A 23,230-nucleotide genomic window follows, 5' to 3' on the forward strand; every position below is an offset into this window, starting at 1 on the left:
CGGACGAGCCCGCAGCCTGCCCCTCCCAGCCCGGACCGGAGCCGGAGGCGGACGCGGAGCCCGAGCGGGACGCGGGAGACAATGCCGGCCGGCCCGCCCCGCACCCCGCCATTCCCGCCGCACGTCACCGGCGGGGCGGAGCGCGCCGCCCCATTTAAGGGGCAGCGAGGGGCGCGGCCGCCGCAGCTGCGAGTGCGGGACCGGCGCGGAACGAGGCAGTAACAGCAGCAGGGGCAGCTTCGGGCACCGGCACCATGCGTGAGATCGTGCACATCCAGGCCGGGCAGTGCGGCAACCAGATTGGCGCTAAGGTACGGACGGGCGCGGAAGCGGGGCGCTCCCACAGGTCGCACCCGCGGGTGGCGCTTCCCGAAATGAAAAGCGACCCGGGCTTTGCTGAGGCGTCGTGGCTCCTGCCCCTGTGCCGGTCCGTGCCGCTCGGAGGTGCCGCGGGGCCGGGCGGGGCAGGGATATGCCCGCGCTGCCTCGCCCTCTGCGGCCACGGCTCCGGCTACCAAGGGAGGGAACGGGAGTGTTCCAGTGTCACACACCGTCACCGCTGAACGTGTGCGGGTGTTGCCATCTTGTAGTGGCTACAGGGTGTTAAGCCAATGCTAGACAATGGGAGGATGACAAATTGATATAGCCAGAGATCGCCACCCTTTGGATACAAGCTACAAAGGAATTAACTTGCACTTCAGGGTTATGGCTGCTCGTCAGCCTCTTGCTAGTTCAGCTGCTGCGGCCAGCGAAGCCCTTGTGCACTGACTCACCTTCCCACCCGGCAGCTGCTCTGCCATGCGAGGGAGTGGTCAGGGCCGCGGAATGCATGGGCTGCACCGGGGGTGTGTGATTGGCACTGGCCAGCTGTTTCCACTGGCATTGGAAATGGCTAATTGCCATTTTTCAAAAATTTCCTTTAGTTCTGGGAGGTCATCAGCGATGAGCACGGCATTGATCCCACGGGCAGCTACCACGGGGACAGTGAGCTGCAGCTGGAGAGGATCAACGTGTACTACAATGAAGCTGCTGGTAAGTGCCTGCTTGCTCAGATGTCCTCAAATAAATGGGGCAGCCATGACAGCTCATTGAGGCTGGAAATATCCCTGAACAAGTGCTGTCATCTGCCAGCGACTCCTCTAAGAGACCTTTGTTCTCAGAAAGGCTCTGATAACACGGTAGTCTTGATTGTGACAGTGTCTCTCCAGAGAAATGCAGGGAGGTGGAAGGGAGCACAGCAGGGCTCCTGTGACTCCGGCTGCCTGCTGCAGGGCTGTAACGCTGCTGCTGCTGCTGGTTCCCCCCACAGGTAACAAGTATGTCCCCCGTGCCATCCTCGTGGACCTGGAACCTGGCACTATGGACTCCGTGCGCTCTGGCCCCTTTGGACAGATCTTCCGTCCCGACAACTTTGTCTTTGGTGAGTGACTGTGGCACGGGGGAGTTCCCAGAACTCCACACACAGAAAAGGCTCGGAGCCAGTATGCAAGTGACCCTGGGGAGCCTGAATCCCCATGGCAGAGCGGGGATGGAAAGAGGGGAGGGGCCCAGAGGGAAGGGGCAGCGGCATCAGCCGTGTTTGTCCCCGGGGCGCTGATGTGGCACGTGGCTTGTGGTCTGGCCTGCAGGTCAGAGCGGGGCTGGCAACAACTGGGCCAAGGGGCACTACACGGAAGGCGCCGAGCTGGTGGACTCTGTGCTGGACGTGGTGAGGAAGGAGTCGGAGAGCTGCGACTGCCTCCAGGGCTTCCAGCTGACCCACTCGCTGGGCGGAGGCACGGGCTCCGGCATGGGCACCCTCCTGATCAGCAAGATCCGCGAGGAGTACCCCGACCGCATCATGAACACCTTCAGCGTGATGCCCTCGCCCAAGGTGTCGGACACGGTGGTGGAGCCCTACAACGCCACCCTCTCCGTGCACCAGCTGGTGGAGAACACGGACGAGACCTACTGCATCGACAACGAGGCCCTGTATGACATTTGCTTCCGCACCCTGAAGCTGACCACGCCCACCTACGGGGACCTCAACCACCTGGTGTCGGCCACCATGAGCGGCGTGACCACCTGCCTTCGCTTCCCCGGCCAGCTGAACGCCGACCTGCGCAAGCTGGCCGTCAACATGGTGCCTTTCCCGCGGCTGCACTTCTTCATGCCGGGCTTCGCCCCGCTGACCAGCCGCGGCAGCCAGCAGTACCGCGCCCTGACGGTGCCCGAGCTGACGCAGCAGATGTTCGACTCCAAGAACATGATGGCTGCCTGCGACCCCCGCCACGGCCGCTACCTGACGGTGGCCGCCATCTTCCGGGGCCGCATGTCCATGAAGGAGGTGGACGAGCAGATGCTCAACGTGCAGAACAAGAACAGCAGCTACTTTGTGGAGTGGATCCCCAACAACGTCAAGACGGCCGTCTGCGACATTCCCCCACGCGGCCTCAAGATGTCGGCCACCTTCATCGGCAACAGCACGGCCATCCAGGAGCTCTTCAAGAGGATCTCGGAGCAGTTCACGGCCATGTTCCGCCGCAAGGCCTTCTTGCACTGGTACACCGGCGAGGGCATGGATGAAATGGAGTTCACGGAGGCCGAGAGCAACATGAACGACCTGGTCTCCGAGTACCAGCAATACCAGGATGCCACTGCTGATGAGCAGGGCGAGTTTGAAGAGGAAGGAGAGGAGGATGAGGCTTAAGCTGCCCGGTATCAAAGGAACTTCTGTAAAGCAGGCATGCATCTGAATGACTTCTGATAGTGGTGGTGAAGCATGTTTTCTAGAAACTATGTACCCAATTATCCTCTCAGCTTTTGTGACTTTGCCAGATTTCTCAGTGTAACAGTTCTGAATCCTAATTCTTACCATGTTTTTTGTCCTTTAATATTAAGAGCACATAAAGGCATGTATTCAAGGTCATGGTTTCTGTCTTTCTTAACACCTCTATTGGACAAAGAACAGTTGTTCAGCCTGGGTGGCAACAAGTAAGTTTAAAGACATGTCAGAAATCTTGCACTTACAGCGGTATGCTCTGATTGCTGAGGCTTACATGTTCTCAAGACATATGCTTTTCATGCAAATATGTTTAATGTTTTTCTTACATCACTCAAACCTACCTATAGCTCCATTGCAATGGAAATTCCAACCAAAATTCCTAACCAAGGCAAAGGCTAAGCACCTCTGACTTGCTTTACAGTTCACGTCAGCGTAGGAAATTTTCCACTTCTCTGTTGAAGTCCTTTGCAAAACGCAGGTGTAAATTATGCTTTCCTTCTGGCATCAGAAGCAACCTTAAAAGAGAAAAAAAAGCCCTGCTGATTATGCATTTTATTCTGTGAGTATAGGTAATTAAAATGCTTGTTGCATTTTCCTTGCCCTTGGTTACCCAGTAAGGAATTGTAGTAACTCATTTTAAGTACTGTCCTTATGTGTGTGGTTGCAATGTGAACCACAGCAACAGTTGGAACAGCAAGCATACTACTTGTCCCACTCTGGGGAGGATAAAATAAGCCTAAACCAAATTTTTGTGCCCTAGACCCAGTTTCTAGAAAACCTTCAGGTGATCTTCAGAGAAGATAAGTTCCAAAACTTATGTAAGATGCATCTTTGAAAGGTATGTGAAGTACCTGAGCACTGTTGCTTCTTTCAGAGAACAGTAATTGTGCCAGGCAGTGAAACATAGAGTTCTTGTCATTACCCAAACTCGGTTAGTATTTGTACTTTGTCTAATCTTTCTGCAAAAAGACAATCGAAATCTAAAACCATTCATCCATTAAAATAAAAAGGTAAGTCTGAACTTCTCTGGCTATGCCAAAAGCTTAGAAGTAGTACCTGTGAATAAGGTTAATTTTTTATAATACAAGTATGAGTCTGACATGCCTAAAATTCTGCTTTCTTTTGCTTTATATCTGAGACAAACTTTATATATCAGGGATGAACACTTCTTTATATGGAGGTGGGAAATTCTTTAAATTGCCTTGTTTTGCCACATACCAAGCAGTTCCTATAGAGCTAAAACCATTTTGACTGATACTATGCTGCCTTCACATCCAAGTCCCACTAGAGCAAGAGGGATCACCTCCTTTTGGTGGTGCCAAGTGCTGTTTTGTTTTGGGAAAAGAGCAGCAGCATGTGAACATACCTAGCTTGTCTAGTGAATTTCATGAAGTCTACTTCTTGTAAGGTAAGCAGCACACAGATGCACAAACTAAAGCACTGTGCATGCAATTTCCTATTGCCATTAATGTTTCTGACTATTGTAATGCTACCAGACTCCAGCCATGCCATTCAAATGCAGAATGATGGCACACTCTTTCACCACGAGAGAAACCAGCAATGTATCTGCACTGTAATCAGAAGAAGCTTTTTCTACTTTACTACTACATAAAAGTCAAGGCAAGAAAAACTGATGGTGGAAGCATGTGTTACTGAAAACATACTGAATATAAGATTTTCTTTCTGCTTCACAATGAAAAATTGGCACCTCTAATGCAACCAGGAAAGAATAGGACCATGTGCCCAAGCATTAATTTCTGAGAACACCATTAGTCTGGTTTCTTTTCTGACAAATAAGCATAAAGGGGAGCACTTCAGCACAAAGGGATGGAAAAAATCACTGTTTAACATTTTATTAGATGGCAATTTCTAACAGTGTTTTCTCTTTAACTTGTCTTCCAAAGGGAAGCTATCAGATTCTTCTCTATTTTCTTGGGATGATTTGCCTTAGTCAGCAACTGGAGTATTTTGGAGCTCAGTGAAACGAAGCAGGATGGTAAGTGTTCTGAACAGGGCATGTAGGAGTGACAAATCAGCAGACATGAAATCAAACACCTGCATGAAATTGTGAGGAAGATGTCTTGTTCTCATCTTTCCTGTAGCAGAATGTATTACTATGATCAGCAGGGCTGACTTAGAGGTATCATTCATTTTTGCACTGAGATGACACCAGCAAAACAGTTCCCTACACTTTGCATTCATAAAAATGCTTTCCCCCCCTCCACTACTTCTGTTCTCCATTGCTAATAATCACAGTCTGTTATTAAGGAGTAATAGAAGGCTTGCATTTGTGTGCAAATTCATGAAGAAAATTCAGGTGGTAAAATCCCAGCTTTATATAGGATGCCTTTCTGGAATTTTCACGTTGTGCTGGTTTTTGTCTGGGATAGAGTAAATTTTCTTCACAGTAGCTGTTATGGGGCTGTTTTAGATTTGTGCTGGAAACAGTGTTGATAACACAGAGATGTTTCTATTATTGCTGAGCAGGGCTCGGACAGCATCAAGGCCTTCTTGTACCGCTCCACTAGGGAGGAGACTGAGGGTGCACAAAGAGCTGGGAGGGGACAGAGCTGGGACAGCTGACCCCAACTGACCAAAGGAATATTTCATGCCTATGGCATCGTGCTGAGCATACAGAGCTGGGGGAAGAAGGAAGGGGGATGTTTGGAGGGATGACATTTTGTCTTCCCAAGTAACTGCTATGTGTGATGGAGCCTGGCTCTCCTGGGGATGGCTTAACACCAGCCTGCCTGTGGGAGGAGTGAGTTAAGTTCTTGTTTTACTTTGCTGGCATGTGTGGCTTTTGCTTTAGCTATTAATCTGTCTCTATCTCAACACATGAGTTGGTTTTTTTTTCCAGTTTTACTCATCTGATTCTGTCCCTGATCACGAGTGAGGGAGTGAGTAGTACTGAGTTGCCATCTGAGGTAAAACCACAACACACATGAAGCAGATTTTTCTTGTTTATATAGTAATGTTTCTGAGCACAGTTGTACATTTTTTTCCTCATTCTGCTTTTCTTAAAAACATGGAAAATTCATGAAACAGGTGGAAAGAGAACCTCTGAGGTTTTTCACATTATTAGGGCAGAGCAAACAGAAGTGAACTGTGTTTCTCTCTCTAACTGGGAATCTCTCTCCATTCATAGCATCTAAATTCCTTGTTCTGCTGAATAGGACAGAAATGAGGTCTCTTATAGCAAAAGGAATGCAATGGTCATAACAACAACTTTGCTTGCTTTGATAAAGCTTAGGGGGTAGTAGTTTGTGTAGTGGAAAGAGAAAAAGGAACTTGGTTTCATTCAGAGGGCTTTAGGAAGGAGCTTATTAAAATACTGTACTTTTTATATTGCAAGGAAAGTCCAGCTACCCAATTTGCGTTGTAACTTGCTGGGAAGTTTAGAATAGCTCTCTGTGTGGCAGAGAGAACCTGTCCAAATACTTTTTCTTAAACAGTGAGTTTGAACTACATTTCTTCAACAAGGGTTTATAAAAATTCCATCATTTAACTTACCGAGAGCCTTTGATGTGCTTATGAATGTATTCTGCATGAGCTTGTGGGACCAAAGGGTCCTTCTCACCATGAATTATAAATGTGGGACATTTAATATCTGGCAGCAACTGTTGGCAGATATTACCTAGGGAGAAAACAAATGAAGGTCACACTTTGGTTTAAAATTGTATGAAAGATGAAACTGCTTCCATAAAGGGCTCTGAACTCCATTGGGCTCTAGCTATTGCCTCTCCTTGTGGATTGTGTGTGATTAATCTACAGAACTATGCAAGCAGGACTATAATTAACATCTCTTTCTCCAAAATCTTACTTCACTGCAATTTGCTCTATTAATGGATACTAGCACAAAAGGATACAGACAATGAAGTACTTCTGTTCCACATTTCCCCCAGGCTCCCTTTGACTCTTCAAAGCCAATACATGAATCTCATTCCCAGCTTTGTTCTTCTCAGCCTTAGAGTTTTATGGCCCTCACCTTAACCTACATTTTGATACAGCAGTTGTCAGGTTACAAGATTTGCTGCTTTTTTGGAACAAATTAACTTAGGCTGCACTGACACCTGTTGCACCTCCCAGGCCCATTGCTGTCTGCAATGTTCTAATGGACTGATCCCAACTGGATGCCAAGCAACTACCTGAGCCTCCTCATCACTCCCTCCACAAGTGGACAGGGGAGAGAAAACAGAATGAAAGGTTCCCAAGCTGAGATAAGGACTAGGAGAGAGCACCCACTGAATACCATCGTGGGCAAAACAGACTCAGCTCAGGGATATTAACTGAATTTATTACTAACAAAATCTGAGCAGGACCATGAGAAGTAAAATAAATCTTAGAAGCTTCTTCCTGGGTTCTACCTTCTGGCTCTCTGTGGTGCAGGGAGATGGGGAGTGGGGGTTGAGGTCAGTTCATGACAGGTTGTTCCTGCTGCTGCTCAGGGAGTTCTTCCACTGCTCCAGTGAGGAGTCCCTCCCACAGGAAGCAGTTCTCCATGAACTTCTCCAACATGAATCCATCCCACAAACAGTGGTTCCCCACAAATTGCTGCAAGGTGAGTCATCTCTCCACAGGGTGCAGTTCTTCAGGCACAGTCTGCTCCAGCCTAAGTTCCCCACTGGGTCACAAGTCCTACCAGGAAACCTGCTCCTGTGTGGGCTCCTCTCTCCATGGGTCTGCAGGTCCCAGCAGGAGCCTGCTCCAGCATGGATTTCCCACAGGCACACAGCCCTCTCTTGGGCATCCACCTGCTCTGGTGTGGGCTCCTCCAAGAGCTGCAGCTGGATCCCTGTGGACCTCCATGGGCTGCAGGGGCACAGCTGTCTCACCAGGGTCTGCACCATGGGCTGTAGGGAAATCTCAGGTCCTGGAGCACCTCCTACCCTTCCTTCTTCACTGATCTTGGTGGCTGCATAGTTGTTCCTCTCACTTATTCTCACCCTGCTCTTCTCTGGCTGCAGTAACATCTGTGCAGTAACTCTTTTTTCCTTCTTAAGTCAGTTTTCACAGAGCTGTTACTGCCATCACGCCTTGGCCAGTGGTATGTCCATCTTGGAACAGGCTGGCATTGGCTCTGCCAGACACAGAGGAAGCTTCTAGGCATCCTGCAGCCCCCCTGGTACCAAAACCTGGCCATGCAAACCCAGCACCAATGCATAACCGTTTGATATGAATTACGCTAAAACTATTCAAAAGTTATTTTCCCCACTCATTCATAATTTTGTTTTCTAGTCATTAATCTCATTAGAAGGAATTTTAATGGTTTTACCTAGAGACTTTTCTGAATTTTCTCTTCTTTTTTCCCTCATTTCTTAGTAACCTAGTTTTCAAACTCACTGTCTAACTTCCCACATTCTTGCAATGCAATCTTTGGGCAAAACGTCCTTAATGGGCTTTATTTTCTGTTTTTCTTTGGGATAACTTTGTCTATTTGCAATTGTCACCTTGCAGCGACCAACAGCTGCTAGATTAATGCTCATACATGCACATTTTCCTTAGCTCTAAAGTCAGAGGCTCTCACAGTTTTTCCAATTATTTGGTTATTTATGCAGCCTTTGTTTGGAATTCTACTGGTTAAATATTTTCATTTAGAATATTTTACCCATAGTTCTCTAATACCTGCAGAAATGTTTACTATTTTTCAGAACAAGCTCCAAGTAAATTTAGGTTATTTATCTAGGAACATAGTTGGCAGTCAAACTATTATTTCCTCGTTTTCAGTCCTAAAACTGTATTGTACTAAAACCATTAAATTATATTTACTCTAAAAGCATGGGAACAGCAAGAAGAATCTTGGATTATGCAACTTAGTTTCACAAATTGTTAGCTCTTTCTAAAAGTTCATTTCTTATGGTATTTTACACTAAGAGCTGTCTCATTCAGGGAAAACAGTCTAGTTTTAAAAAAGCTTGAGGTTTTGGCCATCATTTGGTTTGCTGTCCTCCCTTTATCTCTGATGGGTTTTATTAACACCTTTCCTTATATCTGCTGTATCTGTGCCTTTGTTACAGTGTTTTAAGTATAATTGCAGACTGGCCTGTCTGTAATCTAAGTTGGAAAACTGGTTTTCCCCTGGAAAAAAATCCTGCAGTCTGATAGCTGCTCATCTCTCAAAGCAAACATTAGGCTTCTCCCAATATCTGACCCAGTTTCAGCATCTAGATAATTCAGCTCCTTGTTACATGTTTCTTGGTGGCTTCTTTTTCACAATCACTTTATCTCAATGTCTGAGGCATGTGCAGGCAGTGAAGGGATGTCACAGCCACAGATTCACCAGCCTGGGCTTTGCGCTTCAGAAAAAAATAGTTTTAAGGAGATTCCAGAAAAGCTAAAATAAAATTGGAACATAATTTGTTACATCACATTACTAGGAAAAGTCCTAGTCCTGTGTTGATCCTATACAAAAATTTGGAAAAAATGGAAAAAATATGACATGAAGGAATATTTTCCCTGTAGTACCTGCTGTCTGTTAATGTACATTACCTTCTGTCTTTCATTATCAGAGTTACAGAAAAATGTGTATATGAGTTACAAACTCCTTTTTTTTAATACATTATGAATTACTGCTTTAGGCAAATTAAAAGCAAATTCACCCTGAATCAAAAGAGAACTGCAAATTATTATTCACAGTATCCTTGGCTGAAAAGGTCTATAAAGAGTAACTGCAGAAATCTTCAGGGATAAAAAGCTATATTGTATAGTTTTGTTTTTGTTTTATTTTTAAACACCTGAGCTGCTTCAGTAGTGTTTTTAAAATGTGCTTTTTAAATTTTGAGTTATCAAAATCTGAAGTCCCTTCTTTTTTAACTCACATGCTACAAGGTTTGAAAGAGTTCTTCAGCTCTGTGAAAAGAGCATGCCTTAATTTTGGTACATCTTACCTATGTCACCAAGAGATAATCCTTTGACACAAAGACAGAAGAGGAGAGAAAGATTCTGCCTGAGCAGAATCCTTCCTATTTAGTCTCCACAAAAGCAATGACTTAATAGTGCAGTTTTGTGGTGGAACAAGAGGAGAACCTCAGCAGCTAATGTTTTCCAGAAATGTTTTCCTTTGTACCTTTCTGGTTCTGTGAACCATCTACAGAGTAATTGTGTTATTCCTGAGTGTGAGTCAGACCCAGCTTTTAATGCCATAAGCAGAGTCCTTCTTTTACTGGCTGCTAGAAGTACTGTTACATTTTTTTTATCCAGAACTGCCTGCTCCTCTACTTGCCTCAGTTCAATATTGTGAAAGCCTTACCATCTGAATTTTCAGCAAAGCGCGATATTCCATCTACCCAAGCCTCACAGGTTTCTGCAAAGTACTTATGGCCATACAGCTCTTCCAGTGGTTTCCTGACCTTTTCACTCCATTTTGAAACATCTCGGATGCCTGCACAAAATAAAGTTGAAATATGTTATGTCCTTTCCAGCAAAAAGGTCCAAACCACACCTAATATGGAGAAGTTCTCAAACCAGACTGCAAATATGTATTTCAAACTTGAAACTGCAATGAATATTTCAAATAATTCATAGTATGGGAAGAGTGTAAAAAAGACAGTTGTACAACTTCTGCTGTGGTCTTCTTAGGAACAGGAACATCTTGTTATTATTTTCCTTGTCACAAGGAAAACCAGAAAAAACATAATATTCAAAAGACTCAGTCCTAAAAGTGCTGATGCTTCTTTCTGGAGGGCTTTCACAAGAGAAGTTCAAGGGCCACCTTGTGTACAAAAATAGGACTGTTTCATACCAGTGTTCTAGACCTGGCAGTTCTTTTTCATATCCTCCAGCCTTTTGCACCAACTCATGGATGGAAGTTCTTCCATGGCTCCTACTAACTCTTAGAGGAAGGAAGCTCTTACTAAGGCATTCCAGCAAGCTGACATCATGGTACATTTGCCATAGTTTTACACAAAAACAAGTGACTCAATAGAGATCTGTGACTCATGGCAGGCTGGCTAAAACTGTACAAATAACCTGACATTTTAGTTATTTATTTATCAGATTTTTCTCTTTTTTTCCTCTAAAATTTTTGGTACTGCTCACAAACTAGCTATTCAAAAGGGTTCTTTTCATTAAACTACATTCCAGCTGTACAGCTTTGTAGTGACAAAATCTGAAAAAGTTGGCACAGCAGAGAACAGCACAGTACTGAATCATCAAACTACAAAATATGCCACTAGCAAAGGTTTTAATTGGTTTCAAAAGGGAATTAAGGGAAGAAAGGAGTGAGGTGTTAATTAACAAAGAGAACCTGTCCAGCCAAATGACAGAGGTAGCAGTGACTGAGAGTATTTTATAACAGCATCTGATTGGAAATGAGTCTGCTCACCCCAGGCTAGGTGCTACTGAACAATGGTTTCCCATATAGAATCTACTGTTTTATCCTTGTGGCTGGCATTAATTTAAAAAGAGAAGGGAGAAGCCAATGTTGAAAGGACACGGATACCAAATCAACACCTTTCTTTCCTGCCAAACCCTCCAATGCAGCTGACATGCACTGACGAGCCAGTTGTAGAAGACTTGTGCTGCTACTCTCTGAGCTCTATCAGCCAGGGAGAGATGTTGAAAGCAACAATTTACAAAGGACAAAGGCCAATATTGCAGTGGGTGCTCCATGTAAATAGGGCACTTTTTGTTGTTGTTTTTGTTTTTTTTTTTTAATTTTTCTTTTACATTTTAGTCTGTTGTGTAGGGAAGAGATGTGCATTTCATAGTTATACAACAAAAAATCATAACTATAAAAGCATGTAAAGAAATAAAGCACTTTACAGAGCTAAAAAGCATTTTGCTTTCTGAACTAAAAAATATATTATTACTGCTACTACCAATTTTAGTTTTAGTATAGGTGAGGTAAATACAGATATGCAATAAATACACTTGTAATTTTGCTGAAGCAAGAGAGATTGAACAGCTAGTATAAATCAAACTCCAGTCACTAAAATGAAATTATACTGGGTTACATTTGTTGGGAGCTGACATGGCTACATCTTTTCATTTCTATGTTCAACAGGAAATATGGCCCCTTTCTGAGTTCACCAGCCATTTCTTCTGAATTTTCTTTGTAGTGAGCAGTGATCTCAGATTCTATTTCACATGAGTGGAATAAGGATCAGAAGTCCCCTATTTCTTTACTTTGCAAAGGTTTTCTAATGATAATAATTAACTCTGAAGGAATGCAAATGGTAAAGACACCTTGGGACATTTACTTGAATGATTCATTTGTTTCCTGAACTTAAAAGGTAAGTTATGAACTTATTTTCTTACTGTCTATATTATATAGCCTCTAGAGGCAAAAGCTGTAATGAGCTAGCCCAGTAATTATCTGTGGACCTGGTTTTAAAAAGGTTGTGCAAGATGTGAGATAAGAAATTTGATAGCATTATTTGGAATTTATTTTTAGAAATTTATTACAACAACAAAACCCTGACTTCCTGAAAACTGCTGATAGGCTGTTGTAACTTCTGCTTTTCATCAGGCTAAGTTGGTAAGGGCTTGTTAAAAAATCTATTATATTACCCTTAGAGTAACTGTTAGGGAGTTTCTCATTATAACTTAAATCTATCCCTATACCTCACAATGCAGTGAATTTTGTGTCCTGTCTCTTCAGGTTTGTTGTGTGCTCAGCTCTGTCTCCACTTAGCTGTCACATGACTAAGATCCTTGGGTCAAGTAGAAAGTAAATGAATTCATTTACATACCATTGTAAATTCTCACATCCTCTTGAGTAACGCTGGCATTTGCTCCCCAGACAACCAGCTTGTGGATAAGATTTGGGTACTTTGCAGCAGCAATGAGAGCTGTAATTCCACCATCACTCCACCCCAACAAGGAGAACTTCTTAAACTTCAGTGCCTTGATTCATACAAGAAAGTTACATGCAAATCATCAGCTGGATTTACAGCCAAATGTCAAATATTTCTTGAAAATGAACTGTAATGTTTTAGGCACAACACTATGTAGTTGAACTATAGTTCATTTTTATAATTAGAAAACATAATTTTCTTGCTATACATAAAAATGCTTTTAAAAAGTCAAATTTAGAAAACAAGAAATTACCCCTGCCATTTCAATTTTCTATAACTCTTTAATGAAATGGACAGTAGTCCTATCAGATTCTTGCTGTGTTTTAAAAAGCCCTTCAAAAAAAGAAAAGCTGATTTAAAATGGAGAGTAAAGACCTTTTCAGACAGCCTGATGATTTGAAGAATCTGTGTAAAAGCTGGCAAAGACTATCACAGTGCGGATGGTAAGATTAAGCTAAACTTAAGAAAAAGAAAAGTGTAAGATTTGAAAAATGGAAGCCGGTGATCTGGTTTATTGATGCTATCTGAGCTTAAAAAAGTCTGCTTTTTGGTAACAACCAAAAAAATGCTTAAAGTATTTTCTAAAGGATTGTATCAAATTTTAGTTGCTTATTCACATTTTCTGAAGTTTGTATGTTTGAAATGCTCCTTCACAGTCAGTTGCGCTTTGAAACATTAATATCTAAATTCCTCTTTCTTCAAAAGGAAGGCTTAGGGCAAAAAATATGACAACCAAGACCTTAATTAATTCTGACCAGTGACAGGACCCAAGGGAATGGCATAGGAAGAGTTGGGGGAGGTTTAGGTTGGATATCAGGAAAAGGTTTTTCACCCAGAGGGTGGATGGGCACTGGAACAGCTCCCCGGGGAAGTGGTCACAGCACCAAGCCTGACAGAGTACAAGCAGCATTTGGAAAATGCTCTCAGGTACATGGTGTGACTCTTGGAGTGTCCTGCACAGGGCCAGGAGTTGGACTCGATGATCCTGATGGGTCCCTTCCAACTCCAGTTCTGTGATTCTATGATAATGATTTCTACTAGAATTTGAAAACCTTGTTTCCTCATAATCACCATAGGTCATAGAGAGTACTGATAGTCACAGGTGAGAGAATTTTGTGTGTGTTATGTTCAGTGGAGAAAGAGTGGGGAAGGTAAAGGCACTCATCTGAAGGTTGTACATGGATGATGGTGAACCAATGGTTCAATGGTTAAGCAGTACTTGAAGTTTTGCATATAGGAACTGTGGTTTGTGAACTCATTCACAAGAAAATATATTTTGCAGTGTTTTTGCTTTTGTTCTGCAGTAATTACAACCTTTTAGATGTAATTAAGGAGTATAATGTACTTTTGGAGGATAAAAGAGCAAGTTAGTTGAATGAGTTGCTTTGGTGCTTTGTGATGTCGGAAGTCCAGGCCCATTTTGTTGTGACAGAAGAAAGCAAAAATCCAGGCAATGAGAGAAGCAACTACAGAGGGAGAAAAAGAAGTTTCTACTTTGCTTGTAAACTTAATGCTCAAGTGAGTCACAACTTTACTAATCAACTCAATATTTAGCAAACTTCTATCCCTATAAGGCTTTTATGGTTTTGGCTTTATCTTCATTATTCTGCTCACTGTAGTTTTCACCAATTTTAGATTTCACTCTGCAAAGCTGAGCTAATTACTAAACAGAAAATAAATGAGGTAGACGAAAAAAAAGGGACACGTAAAGTGAGAGCTCATAGCAAGAAAAGAGAACTTCGAATTTTTGCAGCTGATCAGAAGTTGGCCCTGGTCTGATGAAGTAGTAGTTCAACTTAGTCCAACTTTCACTGTGTGCTGCTCCAGGGCTCCTGGTATCTTGGCAGATTTTGGGGGTTGGCAGCAGGGCTTGTAAAGGTTAAATTTTGATGTTGCTACTGTTCCTCTACTGCCAATTACAAATGATGGAGCTCAAAGCTGGCTGAAGGATGGAATAGCTGATTAAATTTTTGTTCTTCATGCCAGGTTGAGATCTATTTGCCTCTAGTATTTCTCATGTTTACTAGCCTTTATCTTGATGCATTCTTTGGGGTATCTCAGGATGCCTTTCCAGCAGGAGGAATTTAATTTATCCTTTGCAGCCTTCAGAAAAACAATGTGATGTAACAGATATGCTGAATAAGGTGTGCAATTATGCTTGCTTTAATTTTTAACTATTTACAGTGCAGGTCACTAATGTAACATGGGCAATCACCTGAAAGCTGATTGCACAGCACAGTTTTGTGGGTGATTTTGTGCTGCCTTTACTCAGTGAGTGAAAAAAAATTTCTTTTGAAGTCACCTCCTCCATCCAGGCCTCTGTGAAATGCAATCCAATGACCACATACAGCAGTGAGCTGCAATACAACATCACTCTGCACTGCATGTATATTTTCATTGCACCACAGGGAGTGTAGGAGAAGCAAAAGTTGCAGTTGATCTACAAAAACATACAGAAGCTCAAGGCCATCCTTTTGCTAGGACAGTGGCTCTGAAGAGTAAGAACTTCTTAAATATCAACACTAATTATTTCCCTAATGATTGTTTTAATGCTATTGACTTTGCTAGCACTAAACATTGGGGTGGAGGGCAGCAAAGTGGGCTCAGGTGCATTATGCTCCTTTTATTTCAAGCAAACTCCTTCACAGAACACAAATAGAGATACAGAACGGTGTCTTCTGTATAAAGGTCCTAAATACTCTGCAGAATTTCAGCTTTTGTTATTTCACAGAAATCTTGCATCACTCACAGTTCCAGCAGAGACACCAGAATCTGAAGGAGACTAGAAAAAAGGTTCTGAAAGCTCACCCATCTGGATGTGTTTTTTGGCTGATTGTAGGCTGGATGATGTATATAAACCATTATATTCTTGAAATCATAGTTGGAATGATTCCTTGGGATTTGTGCTATCCTTTGTAATATCCTAAAATAGCAGCTAGTCTCCCACGCTTGGAAACACTTTAGTAAGTTGTTATTATATGCTTATATTGAGAAACATCTTCAAAAAAACAGGATGCTATGCCTCATTTGCTTTGGCAGCTCTAGAGACTGGTAGGCTGCTGTTCTGTTTGGCTGGAAGCTACATGGTTACATTCCCTTTGGGGAAAGTCTGTTTAATATTTTGCATTTATTAGTATTTGATCAGAGACAAGAAAGGGGGACAACCATTTAGACTGCAAGTTTGTCACCTATTCATGGCAGCATCTTTATTTTCTTTGCTAGTGCAGCAGAAGAAATTGAAGATTTACAGTACAGAGAGATAGCTTTTATGGTTAGAGGGCAAATCTGTGTCTTAATCCCGATTCTGCTGTCAGACTTACTTTGTTTCACTATGCAGAATCCACCGGGAAGGCCACATTTCCAGTTTCAGATGGGTTTTCAGAAAGGTTATTGTTTATTATAGAAATACAGTTGGACTGATTGTCAGAATCTTGCCTCATATTTTTGGAATTTTAATGCTTCGCCAATTTTCTTAACATGACCAAAGAGACTGTATATCCTAATATAAAAATGCCAGAATATTAGCTAAAGCTAAACCAGAAAATAGTGTCAGCAGTTATAGGACAGAATAAAAGAGAAACACAGATTTGAATAAAAAATCTGAAGGATTTTTCAAGAAGGAGAAATAATAACAGCTTTAGGCCATATTATTTATAACCACAATAGCTGTAATAATTAGTAAGATTTGGTATGGTCACAGGAAGCCTTTGATTTCCCACAAAAATTACTTCAGTAATATGCTGTAAAATGCAAAGCATCAAGTTAATTTTTAGAATCAAATGTTGCTTATAATGGGCTGCTCAAGGCAAAATGCCAAAATTCTATTTGATAGAAAATTTTCTAAGAGCCCTTCAGTACGGTAATCCCTTCAATTAAATTACTTTGCATAGATTTTGTTTCTTATACACACATTTAACTAAACTTATATGGTTCTTGGCTGCAAACCTCTTAGGGCAAGGTCTTAGAATAAAATCATATTGTTCTGTATTACTTCCTACTGCTGAACCTCTGTGCATCTTGCAGAATAGGTGGAAGAAGAAAATATTTTCTGGAATAGTGTGTTTATGCTCACTTTTAAGCCTTCATTTGTAGAGTCTTTTCATAATTTGCTGTCTGCTGGAAACAACATTCCTCCTTCTCAAAATTTAAAGAAAACAACTTAAAAAAAAAAGAAATAATAAAAATCTCATAATAGATTTACCTGCATAAGATCCACAGCATCTTTTGCATCCCTCTCAAAGAAATCTGGAGGAAAGTCTCGAGATGGAGGAATGGACTTTCCATAACCCCGAGGATCCCAAGCAACAACTGTGAAAAGTTGCTTATTCATAGACTTAAGCTGCGGTCCAAAATCAGTTTGACCACTCCCTGAAACATTATAATTTTTCAATTTTATTAACCACCATACTGCAAACATAGTATACATACTCTAAAGGGAAACTGGGGAAATCTTGTAACTTTATTCCAAATAAGAGATTACCCAACAAGTGTACTCTTTAATTGTTAGTATTCATTGCCACTCTTAGACAGGAAGTGCCACAGCTAAAATCTTTAGAAGCATCTGCAGTATGTTCAGAGCAAACCCTTTCTGGTAGGTATGAAAGGTTATCAAGAACAGCATTCTCACATATGATTAAATACAGTACCTTAAACTGAGGTACCTGAGTGGGGATTCATATTTGACAGATTTAAATGTGGGCATTTAATTGCCCATGTTACCTGGGCAATACAGGGGAAACTGAGAGAGCAGGAATATTTTGCTATAAATTTGTAAGTGAAAAGCACTGTGCCACACAGTTGTGATTTGATAAAGCATCTCTATTGGTGCTTAAAGCTGACCTTTAAATACTTTGCTGCCTGAGGAGACTGTGGTGACACAGAAGCATAAAATGATATAATTTTATTTTTCTAGTATGTAAAAATAAGCCAAATACTGCCATTTTTCAGATGCAGAACCATTTCTTTCATTAATTACTCAAACCTTCAAAGGGTTTAAACATGAAGGACTCCTGTCTATTGCACTAAGCTATCTATGAATGAAAGTAACCTAGCATGAAGGTAAGACTGCAGTCTGTGTTATTTGTATTGTGGTCATGTGGTAATAGTATCAAATGCTATTTGATTAAAAGTTGTTCAAATGTAATGTGCTGAAATATGAAATACATCTCTTGCTATATTAAAAAGGCCATTTAAAGGCATTTAAAAGGGTTTTTTTTCTGTTCACTTGGACAAATCAGTCCTCAGATACCCTTAGCAGGTCTAAGTTATAAAAAAGGCTTTATATAGCCTGCTATGATGATAGCAATGTATGCATAATAATAATAAATAATCATCAGTAATAATAATATTGCTCACAACTGAAGAAATACATTATTTCTGTTTGAAGAGCTTGTATTGGCAATAGTATTGCTAGTTTAAAAAGCTGTTGAAAATTAATAGATTGAAATATATTTTTCATATTTTGAAATACTTGAAGGATGACTAGTATTAATTTTTTTCCACTCTCCCCTTCAGAATTCTTTGAAAGAAAGAACCACTCCATGAAGACTTGAAAACATTGCTGCCAAGAAGAACAAATGTTTCCTGCTCTTCAGTTCTTGACATTTTATCATCTTATCCAGCAATTCAATTAATCATTTGCCCAACTCTGAGCACAGTAACAGTCCTACTGACAGCCTGCTATAAACTGTTGGTAAGTCTGATGGATCGTTTAAAACTGCAAGAACCCAGAAAAAATAGGTTGTGTTAATTTTAAAAGGTTGATATCAAAAACAGTGTTTTCAATGGACAGACACCACTTAGCTAGCAGAACCTGCTGTCCAACTCAAAAAACCATGAGAATGTTAATGATGTTGCCCTGAATAAACAAAATGTGAAAATACATCTTTAAGCAAAAAATTAATTTTAACAGTGAATTTTTCACAATAAACTGTAAGGGTTACATTATGTCTATAAATTCAGCTGAAATCCATCCAGCTTCTAAAGAGGAATGCATAAGTCACTCTGTGTAACAAATATAGCTGACCTGAATTTTTTCTCCCCCTTCTGCTATTTTCCACCTTGTGTAGCTATTTGCCACCTGTCCTGGATACCACCTTTACACAGTTAAATCCAAAAGTGCAAGTGACCACTAGGTAAGTCAAGACATTGTATAAAAGGTGACTGGTAAGATAAATGAAACCTTCTAAAAACTGTTAACTGATGGCAACAACTCTGCATTTCCCCTTCTGTTTTAAGTGTAGCAATTTTTTTTAATGGCAATGCTCCATAATCAGGTGTTGAATACATTACAAAACAGTTTTGTGCATTCTTGCTGGAGACCAAATGAATAAAGGAGTGGTTGCTCTACAAAGAAGATAAAATCTCCAAACCTAGCATTCCTGGAAGCAGAAGAACTGCATGGCTTCCTTCTCCTGTTTGCTGATAATGCAGGTGGACTCCATTCACTTGGATTTTGGCAGATGTTATTGAAGTACTAGGGATAGGGAAAGAGGAGAGAAATAGGAAAACATTCAGAGAGTTAATTTTTATTACTACTTAGTCACTCCAGGAATACAGAATAATTACTTTTCCTAGATATTAATGACAGCACTATAAGATTTTAATGGGCTGCTTGCCTTGGGTGTATAGAAGATTAAAAAAAGCTTCTCAGGAGCAGAGAATTATTCAGTTGTGACCACTATGATATATATTTATATCTAGGTATATTCCTAAAGGCTTAATATATATATACTTAATATACCTAGGTATATTCATGCCTAGGCTAAAGACTTGGGGGTGGGCAAACAGTCTTGATGGTGCAACCAGGAATATACAAAGGCAGCTTTACATGGCTACAGAAACATTGAAATAAATACATTAGAGAGGAGAAACCTCATTCTGTCACAGCATAACTTTCAACATGGCTCATGTTCACCTTGCTATTACTAAACCGAGCCTCTTCATCTGCCAGAGAAACCACAATCTATTGTTGCTGTTCCTCATGAAAACCACTTTGCACTGAGATGAGAGCAGAGAAGAAGAATGTGATAATAATATTTCTGTCAGTGTAATCTCACCAGGATATAACACTTAATTGGAAAATACCACGAGCAATAAATCCACACACAAAAAAATCACCACAGAAACTGACTGCACAGGCCATGTCTCAGCCCCAACACTTAGACCCCTACACTAATCTTGAGTACAAAGCAGGACATATCTGTAAATGCAAATAAGTGACCCAAGAAACCATGTCCAGATACAAGCCCCTAGTGAGAAGCAGAAGCAGCACAGATTCAAAGTATCTTCTTAACAGTAAGCCATTACATCTGTTCTCCCAGGCAAATTTGTGACCTAATGGTTGCAAAACATCTTTTCAACAGCCTAATTCATTTTATTTAAAGCTAATATGATAAAAATCTTGCAATTTGGTTACCTATTGAGTAGCCATAATTTTACCTAGATTAAATATTCATGTCCCATGAGTTCAATCACTGTGAATTTCATGTGCACAGAGACATGTTGTTTTCCAGTCTTAGATACAATAACAATCTCTATTCCTTGATATGCACTGAGCAATTCATTAACAATTTAATTTAAATATATAAAGTCTGAACTAGTTGCAGTATATATAGAGTTGAAAGTGGTGGATTACAGGTAAAAACAATCCAAATAATTTAGACCCTTTTTAGAAGAAAAATGAACAATAGCTTGCAGACTCATGTTCCCAATACATAGGAGGCAGTTAAACCACAGAACCTCTTCAACACAAAGCCAATTTTGATTTTACATAAAACTTGGGTCTATGTAACCCATCATGCCACATGCCTCAATAAAAGCTGTGACTGTGCAGAATAGTATCAGCTCCTTATGTGCAGATCCAATTTGAGAACTGGAGAACAAATCTGTGGCAAGAGTACAACACAAAGAAATTCATTGTGTAATTATCACTTTGGTGAGTTTTGCTGAATTGCTATGCTAATGGGATCTAAATGATAGTTTGCTTGTAATGCTAAACTTCCTTATAGTCCATGTATTATATTTGATGTGGTTTATACACCTCACAATTCAAATTTTGCATGTAGCACTCATGGCTGCCTTAGCCCCTTTTTGAATACTGACTTCCACTTTTTTCTTTATATGTTTTTTTTTTATTTTTCATATGCCATCTTTTAGTTTGTCATTAATTTTAACAGGTATTTTATTATAGTACTTGCCACAGTATATCAGCACATTGTTCTTATAAAATTTTAATAATTATGTGTTGAGGTTTTTTGCTTATGAGGTTTTTTGCTTATAATTGCCAAGCCACTTTCAGTTCCTAACAAAACAGAAATAATCAACACCTTGCTACTTTTTTAAAAACAGGAACATACAGTTTAATAGACAGTTATATATTCTGCTTTCCTGATTCAAATTTTTTTGCACATAGTTCTACGTTTTTAGGATTAATTATTAACATCAGGGCCTTGAGAATTTTGCTGAGTCTGTGATGCTTTTCCATTCTTGGATTATGCCTCGGTGTGAAGTCCACTGAAATGCAGGAGGGTATTTTCAATACTTTTTGGACTATCAACAAATGTGTTGGGCTTTTTATGCACTGAGAAATTGTATTGGAACTGGCAACACCTAAGGTGTACTTAGTCCTCCCAGTACCAAACTTCTGTGAGTTTGAAATCACTTCATCAGTTTGCTTGTCATCAGAATGACTTCAGTTCTGTTAAGTTTTCATAAAGAATGTTTCTTTTGTTGGTTGACAGAATTGGAAACTGGTAAAACAAAAAACCCACCGTGATATTTCGAATCAGTAATGTTAAGGTGTGTTACTCTTTGAGGTGCACTGGATACATACTGGCTATGTTTACCAAGGCAGCACAGATGCAGAGTGGGCAGATCTTGTGCTTCACCTCGTACTCTGCAGGAGCGCAGCTTAATCTGGAAACTACCCCTGTTCCAGCTGTGCTACAATACGACCTGCTCTTTATCTGTGCAAGGCAAACAGGCAGCACTATGTCAGTTTTCCTCTGCGGAATAAGCAGCAAGATCTAGATTAGATCCATGCGCTCTCTTGGCGACCTCCAGGGACCCCTTAGCAGCAGCAGGTGGCCGAGGGCAGGCGGTCGGCGGCACGTCCTGCCCTGCGGAGCCCTGGCACGGATCCTTAGGGATCCTGCAGGGAAAGCAGGAGCAGGCTCCTCAGGACACGGCCCGAGTCCCCGCTTTGTCACCCTGTCACCCTCCCGATCCGCTACGCCACCCCCTCTGCTAACACGCCTCGTCCATCCCGCCGCCTGGCTGACAAACACCCCCTTCCCCAAGCCGCGGGAAGCGAGGAGGGAGCTGGGGAAAGGGAGAAGGAGGCGGCTGTGGATTTTACCCGTAGCAGGCGGCCGGTCCCCGGGCCGAGAGCGGCGCTGCCCGGGCGGGCGGCTGCAACTGCAGCAACGCCAGAGCCCGGAGGGCCCGGCCCGCGCTTCGGCAAAACATTGCACCCACTGAGGCCGGCCTGGCGGGGAGGGAAGGAGAACGCGGGCCGGCCCCGCGGGAGAGGACACGGGGCGGGAGGCGGGCCGGCCCCGCGGGGAGGGAAGGAGAAGGCGGACCGGCCCGCCTCCCTTCCCGTCCCGCGTCCTCCCCGCCGGGCGGGAGACGGGGCCACCACCGGCGCTTGTGCAGGGAGAGGGGCGGTGATCTGTCCGCGCTCTGATTGGTGGCTGCTGCTATCACTCAGAGCAGAACGAGAAGGGTTTGGCTTCTGTGCCGTGGCCCCGCCTCCCCGTGGCGCTGATTGGTCATCCGGCGGGAGCTGCGGGGCCGGAGTGGGTCAGTTGGTCCCTCCCGCCGGGTAGTTCCCCTGTTCCTGATCCCGCCTTGGAGCCAGGGCCGGGATAGTGCTGCCCCCGCTTGAGAGCACGAAGCGAGGGTTGAGGGGTTTGCTCTCTCCAGCCGCCTCCAAGAGTAGAGCAGCGCCCAGCGCCGTGCAGGTGCTTGGCTGCACCGTCGGGGAGCGGCGCGCTGTGAGCGCCTCCCTCCTCTTCAAGAGACGGAGACGCGGCAGCGGCCGCGGTGCCTGCGGGGAGCAGAGATCCCAGCCCCGGGAGATAACGGGGCTGAAGCCATGCACTGCCCCTCTAGCACTGCCCGTGATGCGGAAGCTCCTTGGACTGTAAGAACCCAGAGGACACGGAGTCGTCTGTGGCTCCAGGTCTGCCTGGGAACGGCTCCCTGTGTGCAGGGACACTGAGGGCAGCTCTGGGCGGCGCAGCCTCCCCGATGGCCGTGCCTTCAGCCTCTCAGAGTCCAGACATTCCCAGCCCTGGGCAGGAATCATTACCCTTGCCTCACCAATGCTATTTGTAGGGCCTGCTTGTGGTGAATAGGCTTTGCCCTGGCAAGTGCCCGTACTGATCAGGGCTGGGCACTTCTGGAGCAGTCTGGCTGCTTTCGTTTAACGGAGCACTTGGCCTGGCTTTCCTCTGCACATTCTCACAATTTGCACATAAAACACCAAGGAGACCAACTGCTGTCTTTGGTGTCCAGCTGTGTTCGTTGTTGTCTGTTTTCCAAGCATGGAGGAGAATGGATGAGTCTGAGTCACAGCCAGCCAGGGCGATGATGGAGAAGATAGTGAGGAAAATAGCAGAAAGCTGCAGAACTGATACAAAGCTTGAAACAGACCTAAAGATCT

At 42.7% G+C, this 23,230-nt stretch overlaps 2 protein-coding genes and 1 long non-coding RNA gene across 3 annotated transcripts in view; 2 read left to right on the plus strand and 1 right to left on the minus strand.

Moving 5' to 3' along the window:
- Positions 1-151: 151 nt before the first annotated feature.
- On the plus strand, positions 152-2,903 carry LOC102066829 (tubulin beta-1 chain). Its single transcript, XM_005481693.4, has 4 exons — positions 152-311; positions 924-1,032; positions 1,310-1,420; positions 1,629-2,903. Exons 1-4 carry the CDS (start codon positions 255-257, stop codon positions 2,687-2,689), a joined length of 1,338 nt encoding a protein of 445 aa, XP_005481750.1. The 5' UTR covers positions 152-254; the 3' UTR covers positions 2,690-2,903.
- On the minus strand, positions 2,899-22,196 carry BPHL (biphenyl hydrolase like). Its single transcript, XM_005481810.3, has 7 exons — positions 21,920-22,196; positions 18,933-19,036; positions 16,763-16,929; positions 12,457-12,610; positions 10,014-10,145; positions 6,278-6,401; positions 2,899-3,279 (listed from the first exon to the last, which is right to left on the minus strand). The coding sequence occupies exons 1-7, from the start codon at positions 22,027-22,029 to the stop codon at positions 3,192-3,194; spliced, it is 879 nt and encodes a 292-aa protein (XP_005481867.2). The 5' UTR covers positions 22,030-22,196; the 3' UTR covers positions 2,899-3,191.
- The window catches only part of LOC113458558 (uncharacterized), a 30,569-nt gene continuing 24,263 nt past the window's right edge, over positions 16,925-23,230 (plus strand). The window contains exon 1 of the long non-coding RNA XR_003378912.2: positions 16,925-18,695. This is a non-coding gene — a long non-coding RNA (uncharacterized LOC113458558). The remainder of the gene's footprint in view (positions 18,696-23,230) is intronic.

This window comes from Zonotrichia albicollis, chromosome 1 (assembly GCF_047830755.1).
Source record: "Zonotrichia albicollis isolate bZonAlb1 chromosome 1, bZonAlb1.hap1, whole genome shotgun sequence".
In the NCBI taxonomy this organism is placed as follows: Eukaryota; Metazoa; Chordata; class Aves; order Passeriformes; family Passerellidae; genus Zonotrichia; species Zonotrichia albicollis.

Excerpts from the sequence above, each read along its gene's own strand:
- LOC102066829 (XM_005481693.4), top strand. The coding sequence starts at position 255 with ATGCGTGAGATCGTGCACATCCAGGCCGGGCAGTGCGGCAACCAGATT. Across the intron at positions 1,033-1,309 it reads GTACTACAATGAAGCTGCTG|GTAACAAGTATGTCCCCCGT; the intron begins GTAAGTGCCTGC and ends TTCCCCCCACAG. Across the intron at positions 1,421-1,628 it reads TCCCGACAACTTTGTCTTTG|GTCAGAGCGGGGCTGGCAAC; the intron begins GTGAGTGACTGT and ends TCTGGCCTGCAG.
- BPHL (XM_005481810.3), bottom strand. The coding sequence starts at position 22,029 with ATGTTTTGCCGAAGCGCGGGCCGGGCCCTCCGGGCTCTGGCGTTGCTG. Across the intron at positions 19,037-21,919 it reads GGACCGGCCGCCTGCTACGG|TACTTCAATAACATCTGCCA; the intron begins GTAAAATCCACA and ends CCCTATCCCTAG. Across the intron at positions 16,930-18,932 it reads TCTGCTTCCAGGAATGCTAG|GGAGTGGTCAAACTGATTTT; the intron begins GTTTGGAGATTT and ends ATAATGTTTCAG.